Source organism: Cebidichthys violaceus, unplaced genomic scaffold (genome assembly GCF_023349555.1).
Source record: "Cebidichthys violaceus isolate CVI_PGR_0920_01 unplaced genomic scaffold, fCebVio1.0.p SCAF_4, whole genome shotgun sequence".
Taxonomy (NCBI): domain Eukaryota; kingdom Metazoa; phylum Chordata; class Actinopteri; order Perciformes; family Stichaeidae; genus Cebidichthys; species Cebidichthys violaceus.
In genome coordinates, this window is record NW_027176594.1 from 6,312,030 (window position 1) to 6,329,027 (window position 16,998).

Genomic DNA, 16,998 nt, shown 5'->3' on the forward strand with positions numbered 1-16,998 from the left:
GACAGGAAGCAGTGTTTATTTTTTATTTCGCTTGACTCATTCTAGCCATTGTTAAAGGAGGCTAAACCTTTTTTCTTCTTCTTTTTACTCATTTTCTGCCTCTTCACTTCCCTCTTTCTTTGCTCCTCCTCTTCCTGCTCCTCTCCTCTGTCCTGACGGTGAATATGAGTGGCGGTGGAGGCCTTTGAAGCGAGACCACAGCAGAGGCAGCAGTAATTGTGCCGGCTCTTTGAATGTGCCCTCCCCCCCACGTCCCCTTCTCCCGACATCCCCCGGCCTGCAGCGGCTCAGACTGAGCTGTTCGAGGGCACACAGCCAGACTTCAGCTGCCCGGGCCCCCAGCGATGCCGCCTCAGATGTGGGCAACGCCCCCCCCCCTCCCCCTCCTCCTCCCACACCCTCCTGTACTCCCATAGTCTCACCCACGCATGCCTGAGGTTTGGGGTTTTGGTGACTCCCCCCTCCCTGTTCCCCTTTTGACCACAACCAGACCCCACCCTTCCCTTCTCTCCAATATTTAACACAGACACCGTCTTTCCTCTTCCTTCTCTTCAGCCTCTTAGTTTCAGCCCTCCTGACTCGACTTGTTAGTTTCTGATAGCCCCCGTGGAAAAGATGCATCCCCTGAGCCTGCCTTTTGATTGGAGGTTAAAAATTTCAAAGCCCTTTTACGTGTTATGTCTCGGAGCTGAAGAACGTGCTGACAGTGCAGAGCGTTTTGTTTCAAACATTGCTTTGTCTTCCAGGTGCTATTTTTTTGTTTTATTGCCCCGCTCACTTTATTTCCCCCTTGTGTCTTTAAGAGCAGTGCTGCTACAAATGTATTTAGAGGAGGCTCCTTTGAAACGGTGTTACCAAAGCCAGCTGTATGTTCCAGGCCACGATCACTGGCGTGCCAAGACACGCCACCGCACCAGACTTTAATCTAAATGTGTGCACAATTATACTTACTAGAGCTCGCGAGTCTGTCCGTCTGAGCTAGACTGAGCTGACCTCAGTGGATGACGTAACAACGTTGTGCCACTTATTGTTTTTCTGGATCTCAGGTTAAAATTAAAAAGGGAGGCAGCAGCTTCAGCATTCATATCCTCATCAGATTTGAAAGCTACTGACAGAAACACATGACACTTGCACTTCATCCATCAATTGGTCAGTGGTCAGAAAATGTGTTGACAGTTGTAGAAGTAAATCTAACATTTTAGTTTTTTTTGGTTGGTCAATCAACACGAGCCCTTTGTTGCTTTGAGCTTTGGTAAATCATGATTGCATTTAATCAATCTTTTAATAAACGAGTAAAAAATTATTTGCAGCCCTACCTGTGTGCATAATTTAAAAGTTAGCGAGGGCATTTTTGCGCCCTTACTTTGACCTGACAGGATGATTCTGGTTTATTACAACTTATTTTCCTACATTTTGGTAAGATTGTACTCGCTAGGTTAATTGCTGGGATGTAAAAAGTTTAAAGTGACTTAGAGACTGTCAGACTTCTTTCTAGCAATGTCACCATGTTCCCAGATCTTAACAGTTAAATACAATCTTATAATAAGTGATTACAAAAATGACAATGACATGTCTGTACTTGCATTGATCTCTATCTTCGGTCTTTCCCTCTCGTTTGTCCTCTGTATCCCCCCCTCTTGTCTCTGCCATGGTAAAGTCTGCGCCTCAGCCTGTGCTGGAGACACCTCTCTCCACTTGGCATATTTTTAGAGTAATTTGTCGGCGGTGTTTTCCTTTTTAATGGCACCAAAAGAAACCCCAGAGCTGTGTGTAGAGAGAGACGGAGCTGAGGAGGTGGGTGGGTTTGGAGGTTAGGGGGCTATAAGGCAGGCGGGCCCCAGCTGCGGCCTCTTTGATTTGGCCTGGGAGGTGAAAGCGGCGATTGAGACGCGAGGTTGTGCCAGTTATCTTAACCTCCCACACTTCAAAAGCTGGGCGAGAGCTTGTCCGACTCCTTCCCCCCCCCCTTCCTCCCTCCCGCCGTCCCGTAGCGGGAAAGGAATTGGGGGGAGAGAGAAGGGGGAGACTAAACCTTCGCTAGCCCTCTGAACAGAGGAGCGTTTCATTTCCTGCAAAAAAAGTCTAGGCGGCATTCCTGAGCGCTAATGTAGAGGGAGGAGGAGGAGGAGGAGGAGGAGTAGAGGAGGGGTCAAGTTGCTCCTGAATCCCAGTGTTTGTGTCGGCTGGACCTTGTGAAGAGCTGGCCTGGTGCCCCCCTACAACCAACCACCACGCAAGTACACATCCCTGCTGTTACCACCGAGCTTTTTTTTTTAAACTAGTGCGCACACACACACACACACACACAAACGCACACATGCACACGCTTCTCGCCCGCAGCCCCTCAGGCCTCTTCCCCAGGCAGGAAGGCCAAAGCTTTTCATGTCTGTGGTGGGGGAAGGAAAAAAAAATGCTCCCCAGGAAACAGGGTGCAGTGCCGGGGCGTGCGGGCCCGCTTTGAGATCCTGGGATGAAAAGGGAGAGGGCGGCGGAGGTAAATAGAAGCGACAGGGGCTCCCTCTTTCTCCCAGCGCGCTGTGCTCCTTTCAGTCTCTACTTTGTGCCGCTCATGGTCAGCGCTCCTCGGGGAAAGGTGGCCTCTGTCCTGTTCCCTTTTATCCACATGTGGTAAAGCAGTCTGCAGGGTGGTGTGTGTGTGTGTGTGTGTGTGTGTGTGTGTGTGTGTGTTAAGACTTTTCAAGTGTTAAGATGCAGCGAGCAGCAGGGATCAGCTGACTTCTCTCCTACAAAAACACACTCTTGGCTTTGCCACAAGAGGAAAGCAAACTAATTCCGCTTTTTTTCGTCTTCACAAAACATCCATCTTTTTTAGTCGCGGGAGGCATCCATCCACCTCTGTCTCTGCCTCTCCACTTTGATCACAGAATCTATTTGATGCTGCTCGGGTCTAAAATAACTCTCCTTGGCTTGTCAATAACTGAAGCTAACCCTGTTGTGTTAGCTCGAGCCCAGATCAGGACAGGGAAACGAACACTTGTGCGGCATGACAAACAATTTTCCCATCATGGAAAAGGGGGCCGATTCTGTGAGAGTCCTGTGAAGTGGATTGAGCAGTCAGGTAACATTTTGACACCGCGGCGTCAAACTGCACCTGAACCGCGTTGGTTTCAGATTACCAACTACCAACACGGTTCCATGAACTCTGCTAGTTTAACCGGGTCAACGCAGGGATCCTCCTGCGTGGAGAGTATTTCCTCGTCTTGTTTTTCCCACTGCCCACCTGCGGCGGCAGCCTAAATGTCACCCAGAAGCTACACAATCGGGTGCTCGCCTTGAGAGAGTGAGAGGAGGTGATGAGTCAGTCAGGGTTAGGGCAAAGAAGAGCGTAGCACTGCCAGCTGGGTCACGGCAACCCCCGTGTCAGACTAGATCAAAGCTAGACCGGCCCACATCCTGTCGCTGACCTATAACCCCTCTGTAGTTCAGCGCTTTTGGCTCAACACAGCTGCAAAGGCTTTCAATCAGCTGTAACACTACAACAATATAAACAATGATTGACGATGTAGATGGTGATGACAGGTAATGTGGAGGTATGCCGGCGTGGTGAGACACTCTTGAGTCATTCTGAGTCGTCTTGATGTGTCTGGTTTGGGTTAATGTGTCGTGAATGTGACCAGTGTTTTGGTGTAAGTTACTGATGTTCTTTTTGTTGGGATACAGATGCAGTGACTTCATAGTTTGGTTAAATTAAAAGGTTTTTTTTTTGTTGTCTTTGTTTGTTTTTGTTTTTGTTTTTCTCTCCAGGAGGAAAACGGAACAATTTCTCCACATGCAAAGCGAAGGCAGCAGCTACGGGCCCTCTGCTAGAGATGGAGGCCTGCTAGATTCCATGAAGACCCTTAAATCTCCAAACTGAAAGCCTCCAGTTCTCAGAGGACCCCACTCCCCCTCCACCCATCTCTCCTCACCCCTACTCCCCTTTCCTTCAACACAGTCACATGCCCCCACCCCCCACCTCCACCAAAAACACTTCACTGTTGGACTCTACTCGCGTCCTCAAGGCGCCTGCTGTAGAGACACTGAACTGAACTGAACAAGACAATCATGATTAGTAGGAGCACCCTCACGCAACCACGTTCTCTCACCGAAAAAAAAACAAAAAACACACATCAATTTGACGTCTGTGTTTCGTCAGTTTCCTTTTTACAATCAGCTTTACTGCAATCCCAAGGCACGGCACTGACAAACATGTGCGCACACACTTCTCCACTGCACCGCCCAAACACCTGTCTCTAAGTTACTGTAAGTTATTTGTCACCTCGGTTCCTTTGTATAGTTCATTAGGCCGACATTCACTCCCTGAACTCCCCCATTCTCTCTCTCTCTCTCTCTCCCTGGATTTTTGAGACCATTTGGGGTTTCGCCCGACCGACCAAACACCTCTTTTTAGACTGCACTAAGGAAGCCGGAGGAATCTCATCTCGTCTACGAAAACGTCCTCAAGACGCCATTTTAGTTTGTCGCTGACCAGTTGGTGCAAAAAAGGATCAACGTTTTGATTTGCTTTTCATTTTAGACTGAATTTGATTTTGAATGCTTTTTTTGTATTTTGAACCCTTGTTTCAATTTCTCGGTGTATATTTTAGTGATTTTGTTTTTTTTAAATATTGTTTTTTTTTAATATAGTGGTATATATAAAAATAAGCTTTGGACACAGGAAAGACATTTTTCTTGTTGAAGCATCTTGCAGAAAATTGAAACTTAAGGCTTCTTTTGATAACTATTTGTAACAAATAGTGACCTCGAGTCTTGCTCAGATGTAAAATAATGCTCAGTATGTGTACTTTTTAAAACTGTCAGGATATGTCAATTTTCTTGGTATTTTTGCAGGCAACATTAGGACAAAGGCGAGAGTGATGGCTCAGAGGCCTATATTTTATTGTTCTAAAACATGACAAATGAAGCAGATATATATATTTACCCCAGCACTTGGCAGTCTTTCTTTTATTGCAATGGACCTTTGTCTTTTCTCTCTGGTAGCTAATAGTGTGGTCTCTAGCCATGTTGTTTATTCCATGCAAGCATCTCTGTAACATTATGATTTTAATGCTCTCTTCTAGTATTACTTGATGAATTCCTTTTTTTTATCATCATATTTTGGGTCACTGTCATCTTGGCATAGCATTTTGCTTCCCAAGTGGTCATATTTGAACTGTTTCAACATGTTTTTGTTTTTTTTGTAAGAAAAATAAAAAAGGCACCATTGGCTCATTTGATCACTTGTGTGGTGGAAAGACCAGAGCTGGAAGTGCCAGATGTAGCAGTCTGTGTGTCATCCTTGGAGATTATAATGTATTTATGCATAATGTGGTAGTGCTATGTACTGTATGTACTGATGGTGTGAAGCAGGTAAAACACATTGGATATAACATGTTTTAAGTCTTTGTGGAAACTTTACACTTACCTTCAAAACTCCAAAAGCACACAACGCTTGGGGCTTCATTCACACAGTATTATTGTGATCATGAAAACAAGAGATCTAGATCATGTGAGTATAAAAATCTTTATCAATTGGATCAGTTTAAAGGGTGAGAGTTTTCTTTCTCCTGTCTCCATGTAAACATTGTCTTTAGACTTTAAGTAGTGTAAAAACTCTAAAGGTAACAATTGATTGTTGAAGTAAAAGATATGTTCTATTAAACTGCCAAGATCAAAGGAACAGTGTATTTATAGACACATCTGAATTGTGCCTCTTGAAGATATCATTTTAAGTAAAACAGCACCACCTTGTGTTCCTGTTGTCCAACAGGACAATTTAAAGAGGCTCAACATTCCCAAAAGCATCTGACAAATGATTCATTCTATGCATTCAAGTCAATTTTATTTATAAATTCCCAAAAGCTGCGTTTGTCTCATTCACAATCCGAAAGAGTCTCTATCTTAAGTCTTGATTCGGATAATCAAATACACCTTTAACACCAATATTAGAAATAGCATATTGATTAAATAAAAGGTTAAGTTTAATAAAGAGTATATTGGCTGTTCGTATACAGTAGTGGTCCTCCTCTCAAAGTGCTTTTGCCTTTTACTTCACTTTGATGTTTGAGCTTAACTGTGCACAATGATGTCCACGCAGAGTTTGACACTAGAAGCTGATTTCACATTCACCTGCTGAAGGAGGAAAGATTCTCTAATCACTCGTCCGGACACACAGCGCGCCGGCACATTTATACAAGGATTTTTGCAAAGATTTCCACTTGATTTGTCTTAATTTGGAACAAATAAAGCCTCGTTAGCTTCAGGTAAACCAACAGGTGGCGGTAATGCGCCACGATGAGCAGCAATGTGCCAGCAAAGGCAGGGAAGAAGACGACCTTAAGTTTTAAAAAGAACACAAAAAAATGTTTTATGAGTAAGGAAATTTAATGAACACGTCTGTTACAGCTCAAGGATGTACACAACACATTTTAGTAAGCACAGCTGAATGCCTCAGGTCACATTAGTAAGTCCAATCAATTTTTGTTGCGTTATTGTACCACCAATATTAAATTTGACTAGTAGATATCAGAGACATTCACATTTTATGTTAAGCATAAATATTACCCAGTTCTGTATGTATCTGCACAGCAGTCAAAATCACACCTACAATGACAACAGACATCAAGTATTTGCAAAAAAAAGATTTTAAATCAGATAGAATCTCTTAACGCACAAAAAGATGTCATTCAGTGGACGTCCATAGAGAAGGCACTTTTTCTATTTTCGTTTCTAATCAGTTCCTGTTGGATGGCTTACGTTCTGAAGTTCTGACTAGTTTCACAGTGGCGTGATTAAATCACTTGTACTTGTAGAATCCTTCTCCTGTCTTTTTGCCAAATTTGCCCTCTGCAACCAACTTGTTCAGCAACTCACTCTGGGCGAAGGATGGGTTCTCTGGATTCGCTGCAGACCAATCTAAAGATAGGGAGTAACAAAAACAAGTTAAGTGTTTTACATTTAACATATCAGTTCATTTGAACTAGCTTTGTTTCTCCTTTCCAGCAGTTGTATATTATCACAGGCATGCACGCTTTTAAATTAAATTCAGATCCTGTGGTGGAGGAAGTATCCTTTAAGCACTAATGCCAAACTGTAAAAATACCCTAAACTCTACCCTGCATAAAAATGTTCCTTAAGTAAACAAAAATGTATTGAAGGTTATTTTAAGTAAAAGTACTCGATGCGTATAATTGGCCGTGTGACTGTTGTATTGTACAAGTACTGTACTTAAATATATCAGGGTATTTTTACTCCTGGATTAATGTAAAACAGGATTTGACTGAGGTGGAGCTTATTTTAAATAACTTAGTATAGGACTGCAACTAATGATTATTTTCATTATGGATCAATCTGCTGATTATTTCCTCCATTAAGCGATTGATTGATTAGTTTGTAAAAATTCTGAAAATAGTGTGATATGCCATCACCGTTACCCCGAGCCCTAAAGTGACACTGTGGCAATGCTTCGTTTTGTCCGAACCTCAAAAATATATAAAAAATAAATTGAAATCATTTAAATTAGCAGCAAATTTGTGAAGCTGGAACTTGAATGGTTTTCAAAATAGTTATCAATTAGCTGTACTTGTACATTTTAATGTCAAAAAAAAGGTGAAGTAACTAAAGATGTAGTCCAGTATTTCCTTCCGACATGTTTTGGGGTCGAAGTAAGAGGCGTGAAAAGAAAGGCGTCAAGTAAAGAACAACTTAAGTACAGTACCTGAGTAAATGCACTTAGTAACAATCCACCACCACCGGTTATATCATACTTCTATTTCCCACATAGTTTTACTCACAATCCATGATGAACTTCATGGTGTCTAGTCCTACATAGTCTGCGAGCTCAAGCGGTCCCATGGGATAACCACAACCAAGTTTCATGGCAATATCAATGTCCTCTTTGGATGCATGACCTGAGGGAGGAAACAGAAAAACAAAACCGTAACAATACAAAATCAATCAAAAACTACAAGATTATACTAAAGGATACTGAATTAGAACCTGAATATTTGGTGCTGTTTGAAACCCAGCGAAGCTCAGAAAGTAGCGCGAGGATATTTTCACATCCAACTCTTGTGAATTGAGGGCTTATTCTGATCAAACCGGAGCTGATTGTTGAAACAGTGGAAAGACAGTTTTGGAGATTTTTACTTTGTGTTTGTTCATTTTCAATGAAGTGTGTTTTGCTAACAAACTAAGCTCATCTTAATTTGGTGAGAAACTTGTATTTAAAAGATGTATGGTTGTATTTAAAAGCAGAATGAGTTCACCTTTCTTCTTATTTTTCCTCATTGTATCATCGGTAACAATACACAAACGTTACTGTTTTATTATTGACATAACACAGGTGCACATGCAGGTATACATACCTCTCTCATACATACGGACGGCCTCTATGATGTAGGGAAGAAGTAGGCGGTTTACAATGAATCCTGGCGTGTCCTGAATAAAGAGATGTCGGATGCTGCTGAGTGGGCTGTTAAGAGACGACAGCTACGACGACATCAGACAGAAAATCTCACCTTGCAGGACACTGGTGTTTTCCCCAGTATTTTGCTGAAGTTCAGAAGACAATCCACAGTCTCTTGGCTTGTTGCTGAGATTCCAATGACCTATGAAAGATTAATACTTAAGCAAATTTGATTCTAATTAAGTGTTATCAGCAATATACAAGTGTCTCTGACCTGAGCTAAATCCCACAGACTGAGCTACTGGCATCCCAACTGACTGTGGTAGCTGTACATGTACCATACAGACATGAGCGTGAAATAAAAGTAATTTAAGTTAAGTGTCGGTAAGAAAGCGAATAAACACATTTTTCAAAATGCAGAGGCGGATGGCCAATAGAGGGAGGTGGTGCTGCGCCTCCATCAGCTTACTAGTAGTTTAAAGTCACCTAGATAAATAAACTGGAAATATTTCAAACACAAATGTTTTTATTTTTTAAGCATTTTGAAATGACTTCAAATGCAGTTAAGCAATATGTTAACTGTAAAAAAAAAAAATATATATATATATATATATATATATATATATATATATATATATATATATATATATATATATATATATATATATATATATATATATATATGAGTTGCCAATAAAATCCCTCTCACCGTTTGTATTCTCACACAATCAATAATTGTAGTTTATCATTAGAGGTTTTAAATAAGGTCTAATATTTTGTATCAATATGAGGGGGACACATTGGAGCAGTTTGAACTCCGCCTTAATTTGACTTCTTTCAAGCCCCGTAGGACACAACTACATATAGCAATTAGCATAATATTAGCCGTTACCAGCCCCGTCTACGATTTGGTGACTACGCAAGAAAAGGAGCGGCCAATAGCAAGATGACTTGAAGGCTAAACTGTTGGCTGTTGCCACTTTTTTTTATGGACTGTTGTATTGCTGCAACTACGACAGAATCGGTATGCCTTTAAGCATTAAGCAGAAAAGAAAAATACAACAACCAAATCAAGACTATATTTCTATTACATTAATGAAAAATGTGACTTAATGTTAAAAAAAAAAAAAAACACGTTTTCTCCTTGATCCTTCTGCCTGTTGAGAAAAGAAAGATTAAGCAAAACTAAGCTGCTGGCTTGATGGCGTTTACTTTTCTGATTCAGTTGTCTCAGAGTAAATTTCGGTGTACTCTTGAGAAAATTACTTGTTTGGACATACTGTATTCATTTCCATTTCATTTTTAATAAAAAGGATGCATATCTATGTGTAAATCATCTTCTCTTTCATCCCTCTGAACCCTTTTTAGAAACCCCATTCTGTAGGAAAATAACTGCGGGGTCATACCTCTACAAGCTTCATCACAGGGACCGGGTTGAAGAAGTGAAGGCCGGCGAATCTATCCAGCCTGTTAGTGGCGCTGGCGATGTCAGTGATGGACAGGGAGGATGTGTTGCTGGCAAAGATGGTGTGTCTAAAAAAAAAGCGTGCAGAAAAACGGATGCAGACATAAAACATAATATAGACAGCAGTTAATAAATAAAGGTTCAGAAATTTCCATTTCATTCTCCTTCACAAAAGCCACCAAATGTACCATGCCAACTTCCGTCTCCGATCAAAACTCGGTCTTAGATTTAGAAATGAACATTAACAGTATTGAGTTTCTAATTGAACTGATATAGCTTAAAAAAAAATGACACAGAAACAGAACAATGCTCACGCTGGTGCCAGCTTGTCAAGCCCACCGAAGAGATCCTGCTTGATTTTTAGATTTTCCACAATGGCCTCCACCACAAGATCCGAGGCCTGAACTACAGCTGCAGCATCTGTCGAGGTCGACACATTCTGCAGGGCTTTCTGGATGAACTCTTGACCCGCCTGAATAAAACATTAATTCATCACATTTCACTCTCTTACTTTGGTGTTTATATTTGATCTGGGGATCTACCGTCTCACCTCTGGCTTATCAGCAAACCTCTTCTTCACCACTCTTTTGAGGTTCCCTTCAATTCCTTTGACGGCCTTTTTAAGGACGTCGTCATTTGTGTCCACGAGCGTCACCGAGTGACCAGTCGATGCAGCAACCTTTCAGAAAGACATTAGGTCAAAAACAACTAGAAACACAGCTTTCAATGTCACTGATGTTGATGAAGTTTTTTTTTTGAGTGTGCTGCTGTTAACTTTTGTCCCACCACATAGAGCACAAAGGAAGTGGAGGACACAAAATGCACCAGTGGTGGTGAAACAGCTGGAGGAGAAACAGAATTTCGACAAAATTTGGTACCACACTTAAAGTCAGATTATTTTTTTTTGTACAACAAATGCAAAACAGTGTATATCGTAGTATATAATATACTGTACTTGAGACACAGCTCACATTCTCCAGTTTCTATGGCGAGCGACACCATGTGGCCAAATGTGTATCCTGCAGTTCATCGGAGTTGAGTCTTATCTCGTTATGTCACGCCACAAGGTGACAACTGTGTTTAATGAATGACAACTAAGCTATTTCACAACACAACTTCCTTAATGGATCAATGTGTGGTTGTACTGTGGAGACAAGACACTCCATTCACTCACAACGAAATATAATCCAACAACAGGCTTTTATTTTGAAAGAATGATATAATATGTCACATCTTGCAGGTTGGACAACTTGCACAAGACACAAAGGTGCTTTGTTAAAAGGAACTGGTTTAGTTTGGCAAATGTACGTCTGCGCAACCGCCCCACCTCCGTTAAAGAGCAGCTGCTCCACTAACTATAATGAAGCTACTTTGCTAGCTACATGGCTAAACATTTGGTCGCTTACCTGCGCAATACCCGCACCCATCTGTCCACTTCCGATGACCGTCACGTGTTTAATAACGACATTCCTCACAGCCGAGGTCGACAAAGCTCTGCAGATCTGGTGAGTGAAGAACGCCATGATGTGTGAACGGTGTCAGCCTGCTGCGGGACGATCAGACCGGGAGCACGCTGCAGAAGAAGTAGGAAGGTCGGCGGTCACGTGATCACGTCGCACGACGACCTTTCACACACATACAGTTTATACACTCCCAAGTAAACATGTACACACATGGTTACTTAAAAGCGTTGCATGTCGAAAACTCCTGGACAGGAATTGTACACGAATATTCAGAATCTGCAGTACACAATGTAAAAGTACTCCACTGAATTCAAAATGTTGACTACTGTCTGTTCAAGGTGGAGCATTGTAATATAACGCCGGGTAGTTTAATTAACAGTAATGCATCATATTTTAATTGTTGTATGTTGTCAGGTGGTCTAGACTGCCTCACCTTGCAGTCTCTTCTCCAGCATTGAGATATATGAATATATATTTGTTACAATCATAATTCACTTTGTGCAACCTGATTGTACACTAAACACCTCATAAAAACAACAGTAAGCCCTGGGCTGTGCATTTCTTATCAACTGTTTTCTTATTTTTCAAAATGATCATAATTTGAAATCAGTTTGTTCTTTTAGATTGAAATTATGATATTGAAGTTGTTTGTTTCAATAACAAAGTTTCTAGCAATAAAAAGATGGTCTTGTGTTTTTCACAGGGCTACAACACATACTCGTTATAAAATGTCAACAATTGTAGACAAAAATTTGATTGAACAAAATATATATTCATGATACATTGAGGTAAGCATTATTAAGATACACTCTTTATTGACACATTGCCAATAATTCATTCATCAAGTTCATAAGGAAAATATATTTGAAAAGTCCTTATCTTAATGCCCTAATAAACACGTGTGCCAATTTCTTTGTGGCACGCATCATAAAACTGATTGTAGACCTTAATTATAACTTGATTATCAAGTGTGTGTATATCAAGTGTGTGTATATCAAGTATATATATATATATATATATATATATATATATATATGTTCATCTTTACAATGCTATGATCCAAAGCAGCTTCTAATCCTCTCATTTAGGAAGTGGGAACCAGTGAATGTTTAATATATTTATATTATATAATATATATATATTAAACAATATATTAAACATTCACTGGTTCCCACTTCCTAAATGAGAGGATTAGAAGCTGCTTTGGATCATAGCATTGTAAAGATGAACAGATGATATGCAGCCAGAATTGCTTTAGCAAAAGGAACTACGTTCAAATCAGAAAACATTATATCGTCTCTCTAAGAGACCTTTACCCACATTGCGGTGGGTAAAGGTCTTTGATTTAGCAAACATCTGTTGGAACAGAATATTCCAGTGTTTCATCTCCGAGGGCTCACACACACGGCGTATGGGCAGGGAGCCAGCGTCAGGCCGAATCGTCCGTTCAGTGTAGGAGGAGGCGCTCCCTCTGGCAGTCGGAATTTGAAGGCCTGCAGTAAGGTGGTAACCGTCAGGAACAGCTCCATCTTGGCCAGCTGTTCACCCATGCACACCCTGCGACCTGGAAGATACATTATTAGCGCATTGGGGCACGGACAACTAAGATGTATCGGCGATTCTTTGGCTGATACGAGCAAGGAACGGCATACCGATCCCGAATGGGATGAAGCACTCTTTCCTGAGCAACTTTCCCTCCTCATCTAAGAAGCGTGCTGGGTTGAAAGTGTCTGGCTCGTCCCATACTGTGGGATCTCTATGGACAGACCACAGGTTGGGCACAATAACTGTTCCTTTCGGAATAGTGTAGCCTCTGAACTCTGGGGGGAAAAAAGGGGGAAAAATTACGACAAATCAACTAAATTCAGCTCAGTAGATCTTTATCATCCCTGAGTCTCAGATAATGATTGTATAATCATTATCTGAGACTCTGAAACCTGAATGGTTGATTATTGACAGAGGACTCGTGAAATACAAATAAATACTTCACCTGTTGTCTCGGAGGCCATGTGAGGAATAGCCAGAGGAACCGCAACAGTCAGTCTTTGCACCTCCATGATGGTGGCTTCAGTAAAAGGCAAACTTCCCTTATCAGTCAAAGACAGGGTACGATGTGTGCCCACCACTTCATCAATCTCTGCCTGGACCTTGTCTGAAATCACATATGTGGGAAAAACACTACACATGTTATTCTCGGATGATTAATGAAGTCCTCATCTCGGCAAATGAGTACAAAATAAGTGTGGCTTATGTGCCGATCGACGTCGTTGTGCAAGAGTTGGAGAAGTGGTTAAATGCATAATCAACATTTTTGTTGTCCTTACACCAAGGAAGTGTTCCGAGCCGTGGGTTACCACAGCAGATGTCCAAATCTGTGATTTGTTTATCCTCCTAAAAACATTTCACATTCGGTTCTGCAACATAGATTTCTCTGGTCAGTATCTCAACTACAAATAATAAAGCTCTACAATGTTCAGGGACATGCGGTTAGGGGAGGCTCTGAAAAGTAAAAAACAAATAATGATAAAATAAAAATAAAAATGTATATGTCTCTACTGATCTGTGCTATAAATTAAATTTCTGTATGATTCCAATCATTTTTATAATCAAAATTGTTGAATTTGTGCATGTCCTGTTCAAACAGAGAGGAGACAGTGAGGTGAGGCAGCAACGAGCTGTGCCTCACCTCAGATTGTGAATCCCTCACTAACTGGATTGATCGCGTGCCTTTTGACGTCTTAAAACATCATGAAAAAGATAAATTGGAAATCTGCCTTGGGACCTTTGAGCAGAGCTCATTTTCTGGTTGGCCACTAGGAACAGATCATTGCTTTTCTACTTTATAACTAAAATCTGTCACTGTCAAGCTAACTACACAAAGGGCTACATTTGTCTGAAAAGGACTTTAGCTACCTTTACCTTGGATATCAGGGTGCAAGACCATGTAGAGCACGATCCACAACACTGAATTCGCGGTGGTGTCGGTGCCAGCGATGAAGAGATCTCCTATTATATAAAAGAGATAATCTTCTGTGAAGCTGCTGTTCTCCTCTCCAGCGGCTCGCTGGGCCAACATCTCCATCAAGTACATGTCTACGAGGTCCCTCGGGTGGGCAGGATCTAATGTTTCCCGATGCTTTGCGATGATCCCCTTCAGGAACGCCGTGATGTCTCTCTCCACCTGACGCAGCTCCTTGAACACCCCAAAGGGCCAGTAGTACAGCAGGGGGAAGACGTTGATGAGGACCGCGGGGCTGCTCACGCAGATCTCCAGCCCACGATCCATCAGGTCCAGCATCTTGCGGAACTCGCGGTCCTCGTGGTGGAAACGTTGTCCCAGGATCAGCGAGCAGATGACGTTTGACACGGCGTTGCTGATCAGCGGGGCCAGGTCCACGCCGCTGGACCCAGACCTCTCGCTCAGCTGCAGCAGCTCTGATTTGACGGTCGCCAGGCCCTGCTGGATGCAAGGCTCCAAGCTCAATTTCCCCAGGCCAAAGTTTCGGAGGGTGGTGTGGCAAAACTTGCGCTGCTTTCTCCACACTGGCCCGTAAGGTGCAAAGACAATCCCTGAAGTTCAATTTCAAACCAGACAAGGGGGGATGATATATTTGGTCAGTTTCATTCTCAACTATAAATACCCAGTTACAATTGTCAGCAGGCTACTACCACTACTAAACTATTATCACTACTGCCAATACAACAATTATTCTCATTACACTTCATTAGTCTAGCTAGGTGTATCTAATACATCAGAAACGGAGTTGTTGGTGTTTACTTAACATGGAGATAAGGCTGAGAATCAGCTGCTTACCTTTGCGTTTGGTCATGATGGTGACAGCAGGGATATCTGGTCTGTCGGAGAACACCTCGGGATGGTTTGAAAGCGCATCCTTGACCACCTCGTAGCCATTCAGCACCACCATCAGCTGACTCCCTACAAAGATGCTGTACACGTTACCGTACACCTCGGCTTGTTCCGTTAAAACAATCATGGCGCTCTTGTCGGCGCTGTCTGATTTCTGCCCAAACCTCCTCCAGATGAAAGACGGGACGAGGAAGGAGCCGAAGTTGCCGACTAACGGCCACGGCTTCGGACCTGGCGGGATATTTGCGCGGTCCCGTCGTTTCTTATGAGCATAAACCAAACACAACACGAACAGGAACACTAGCAACGCTGCCATGTCGACTTGTGACAGTGCAGCGCCGCTCAGACGCTCCAGCCATGACAGCGAAGCCATGGCGTCAAAGTGAAATGCAGCGGACTGACAACACTATCACATGTTTGGGAGTATCCTCAGAGTCCGCATTAAATCAACAACAACATCCCAACTAGGTGAAAGTAGTATTTAAAAGCGTCGCTCGTGCGCTTCCTGTGATGTTGTGGAACAGCGACAAACGGGTCGGACCGTTATTGGCTTCTCATTGGCTGACAGCGATGTGACCTGTTGTGATTGGTGCACTTCGACAGTGACGACAACGGATGTGTCAGCCAATGCAAGGCAACGCAGGTTTATTTACACAGACACAGGCTGGAGAAATAAAAGTGCATACAATTGATTTATATTAAAGAAGATCAAAAAGATTCAGGTAGAGTATAAAATAGAGAAATATCTAAATATAAGTGCAAATCAAACTTAGAGTGCAATTTCAGTTAAAAGCTAATCATGAACATAACAATTTTCAGCCTATTTTTACAAGTATTTACAGTTACACAAATCTGACATATTCAAACAATGGGTGGTGTAACAGCTAAATGCAGATTTGCCATGTTTTGTTAACAGTTAACAGTTAACAAACCTGTTCCAGGTGACCTAAGATTACGGGTTCATATGGAAGAAGTAGGTCAAAATAAAATGTTTACATAACTAGTAATCCAAGAGTGATAGCCAGTGCAGAGACCTGAGAATCTGTGTAATGTGTTCAGCTTTCTTACTCTTTGTGAGAATTGCTAAAGCTGCTTTAGTGCTTTCTCGGACAGACCTGAGAAAAGGCCATTACAGTCTAACCTATTTGAGATAAAGGCATGAATTAGTTTTTCTAAATCCGGGTTACACTTGTATCCTCACAGTCCTGCTGTATTTTATAGGTGATATTAGACAGTTTGTTATTGACTTGATATATGTTTAAAATGAGATCTGAATCAATAATAACACTGAGATTACTGACTGAGATTACTGAAAGGGAGTCAAGATAAACCTCTACTTTAATCCGTTCTTCTTTAGCACCATAGACAGTGATCTCAGTTTGGTCTTTATTTGATACAAGAAGATTCTGGTTAATCCAGCCATTTATTTGTCTATTGGAGTATAGTCAGTCGGTGAAAGCTGAGTATCATCTGCAATGTTAATCATTTGTATGATTCTGCCGATAGCATTTAGAGGTAAAAGCAGAGGTCCAAGGAAGGAGCCATTAGTAATTCCACATCATCCTAGTTAGCAGAGTCTGTGTATAAATCAAAATCATTTATAACTTTACCATTTTGTCGATGATGTCTGAGAAAAACAACTGTTTAGCACATAGATGAAACTCTTTTGTAGATGTCATGATGAATCTAGAGTTAGTTTTTTACCATTCATGCTCAGCTTTTCTGCACTCTCTTTTCTGGATTTAGACAGCTGCAGCACTTTTTGTGTGCCAGGAATAGTTTAACCCTGTATGGT

The 16,998-nt window shown here is 41.8% G+C and overlaps 3 protein-coding genes across 6 annotated transcripts in view; 1 reads left to right on the forward strand and 2 right to left on the reverse strand.

Moving 5' to 3' along the window:
- lef1 (lymphoid enhancer-binding factor 1) overlaps nt 1-5,486 on the forward strand; it is a 41,239-nt gene extending 35,753 nt beyond the window's left edge. For 2 of the 4 annotated variants that reach the window (XM_068727309.1, XM_068727310.1), the window contains one exon: nt 3,766-5,486. The gene's annotated coding sequence lies outside the window, so the exon portion shown is untranslated. The remainder of the gene's footprint in view (nt 1-3,765) is intronic. The other 2 variants (XM_068727306.1, XM_068727307.1) reach the window with 1 other exon arrangement.
- An 877-nt stretch (nt 5,487-6,363) lies between these two features.
- Nucleotides 6,364-11,635, reverse strand: hadh (hydroxyacyl-CoA dehydrogenase). Its single transcript, XM_068727479.1, has 8 exons — nt 11,279-11,635; nt 10,423-10,551; nt 10,187-10,344; nt 9,814-9,940; nt 8,520-8,609; nt 8,367-8,439; nt 7,794-7,910; nt 6,364-6,915 (listed from the first exon to the last, which is right to left on the reverse strand). The coding sequence occupies exons 1-8, from the start codon at nt 11,393-11,395 to the stop codon at nt 6,797-6,799; spliced, it is 930 nt and encodes a 309-aa protein (XP_068583580.1). The 5' UTR covers nt 11,396-11,635; the 3' UTR covers nt 6,364-6,796.
- Nucleotides 11,636-12,511: 876 nt separating this feature from the next.
- On the reverse strand, nt 12,512-15,728 carry cyp2u1 (cytochrome P450, family 2, subfamily U, polypeptide 1). The gene is made up of 5 exons (XM_068726967.1): nt 15,150-15,728; nt 14,255-14,905; nt 13,326-13,487; nt 12,988-13,155; nt 12,512-12,899 (listed from the first exon to the last, which is right to left on the reverse strand). The coding sequence occupies exons 1-5, from the start codon at nt 15,574-15,576 to the stop codon at nt 12,718-12,720; spliced, it is 1,590 nt and encodes a 529-aa protein (XP_068583068.1). The 5' UTR covers nt 15,577-15,728; the 3' UTR covers nt 12,512-12,717.
- Nucleotides 15,729-16,998: the final 1,270 nt, after the last annotated feature.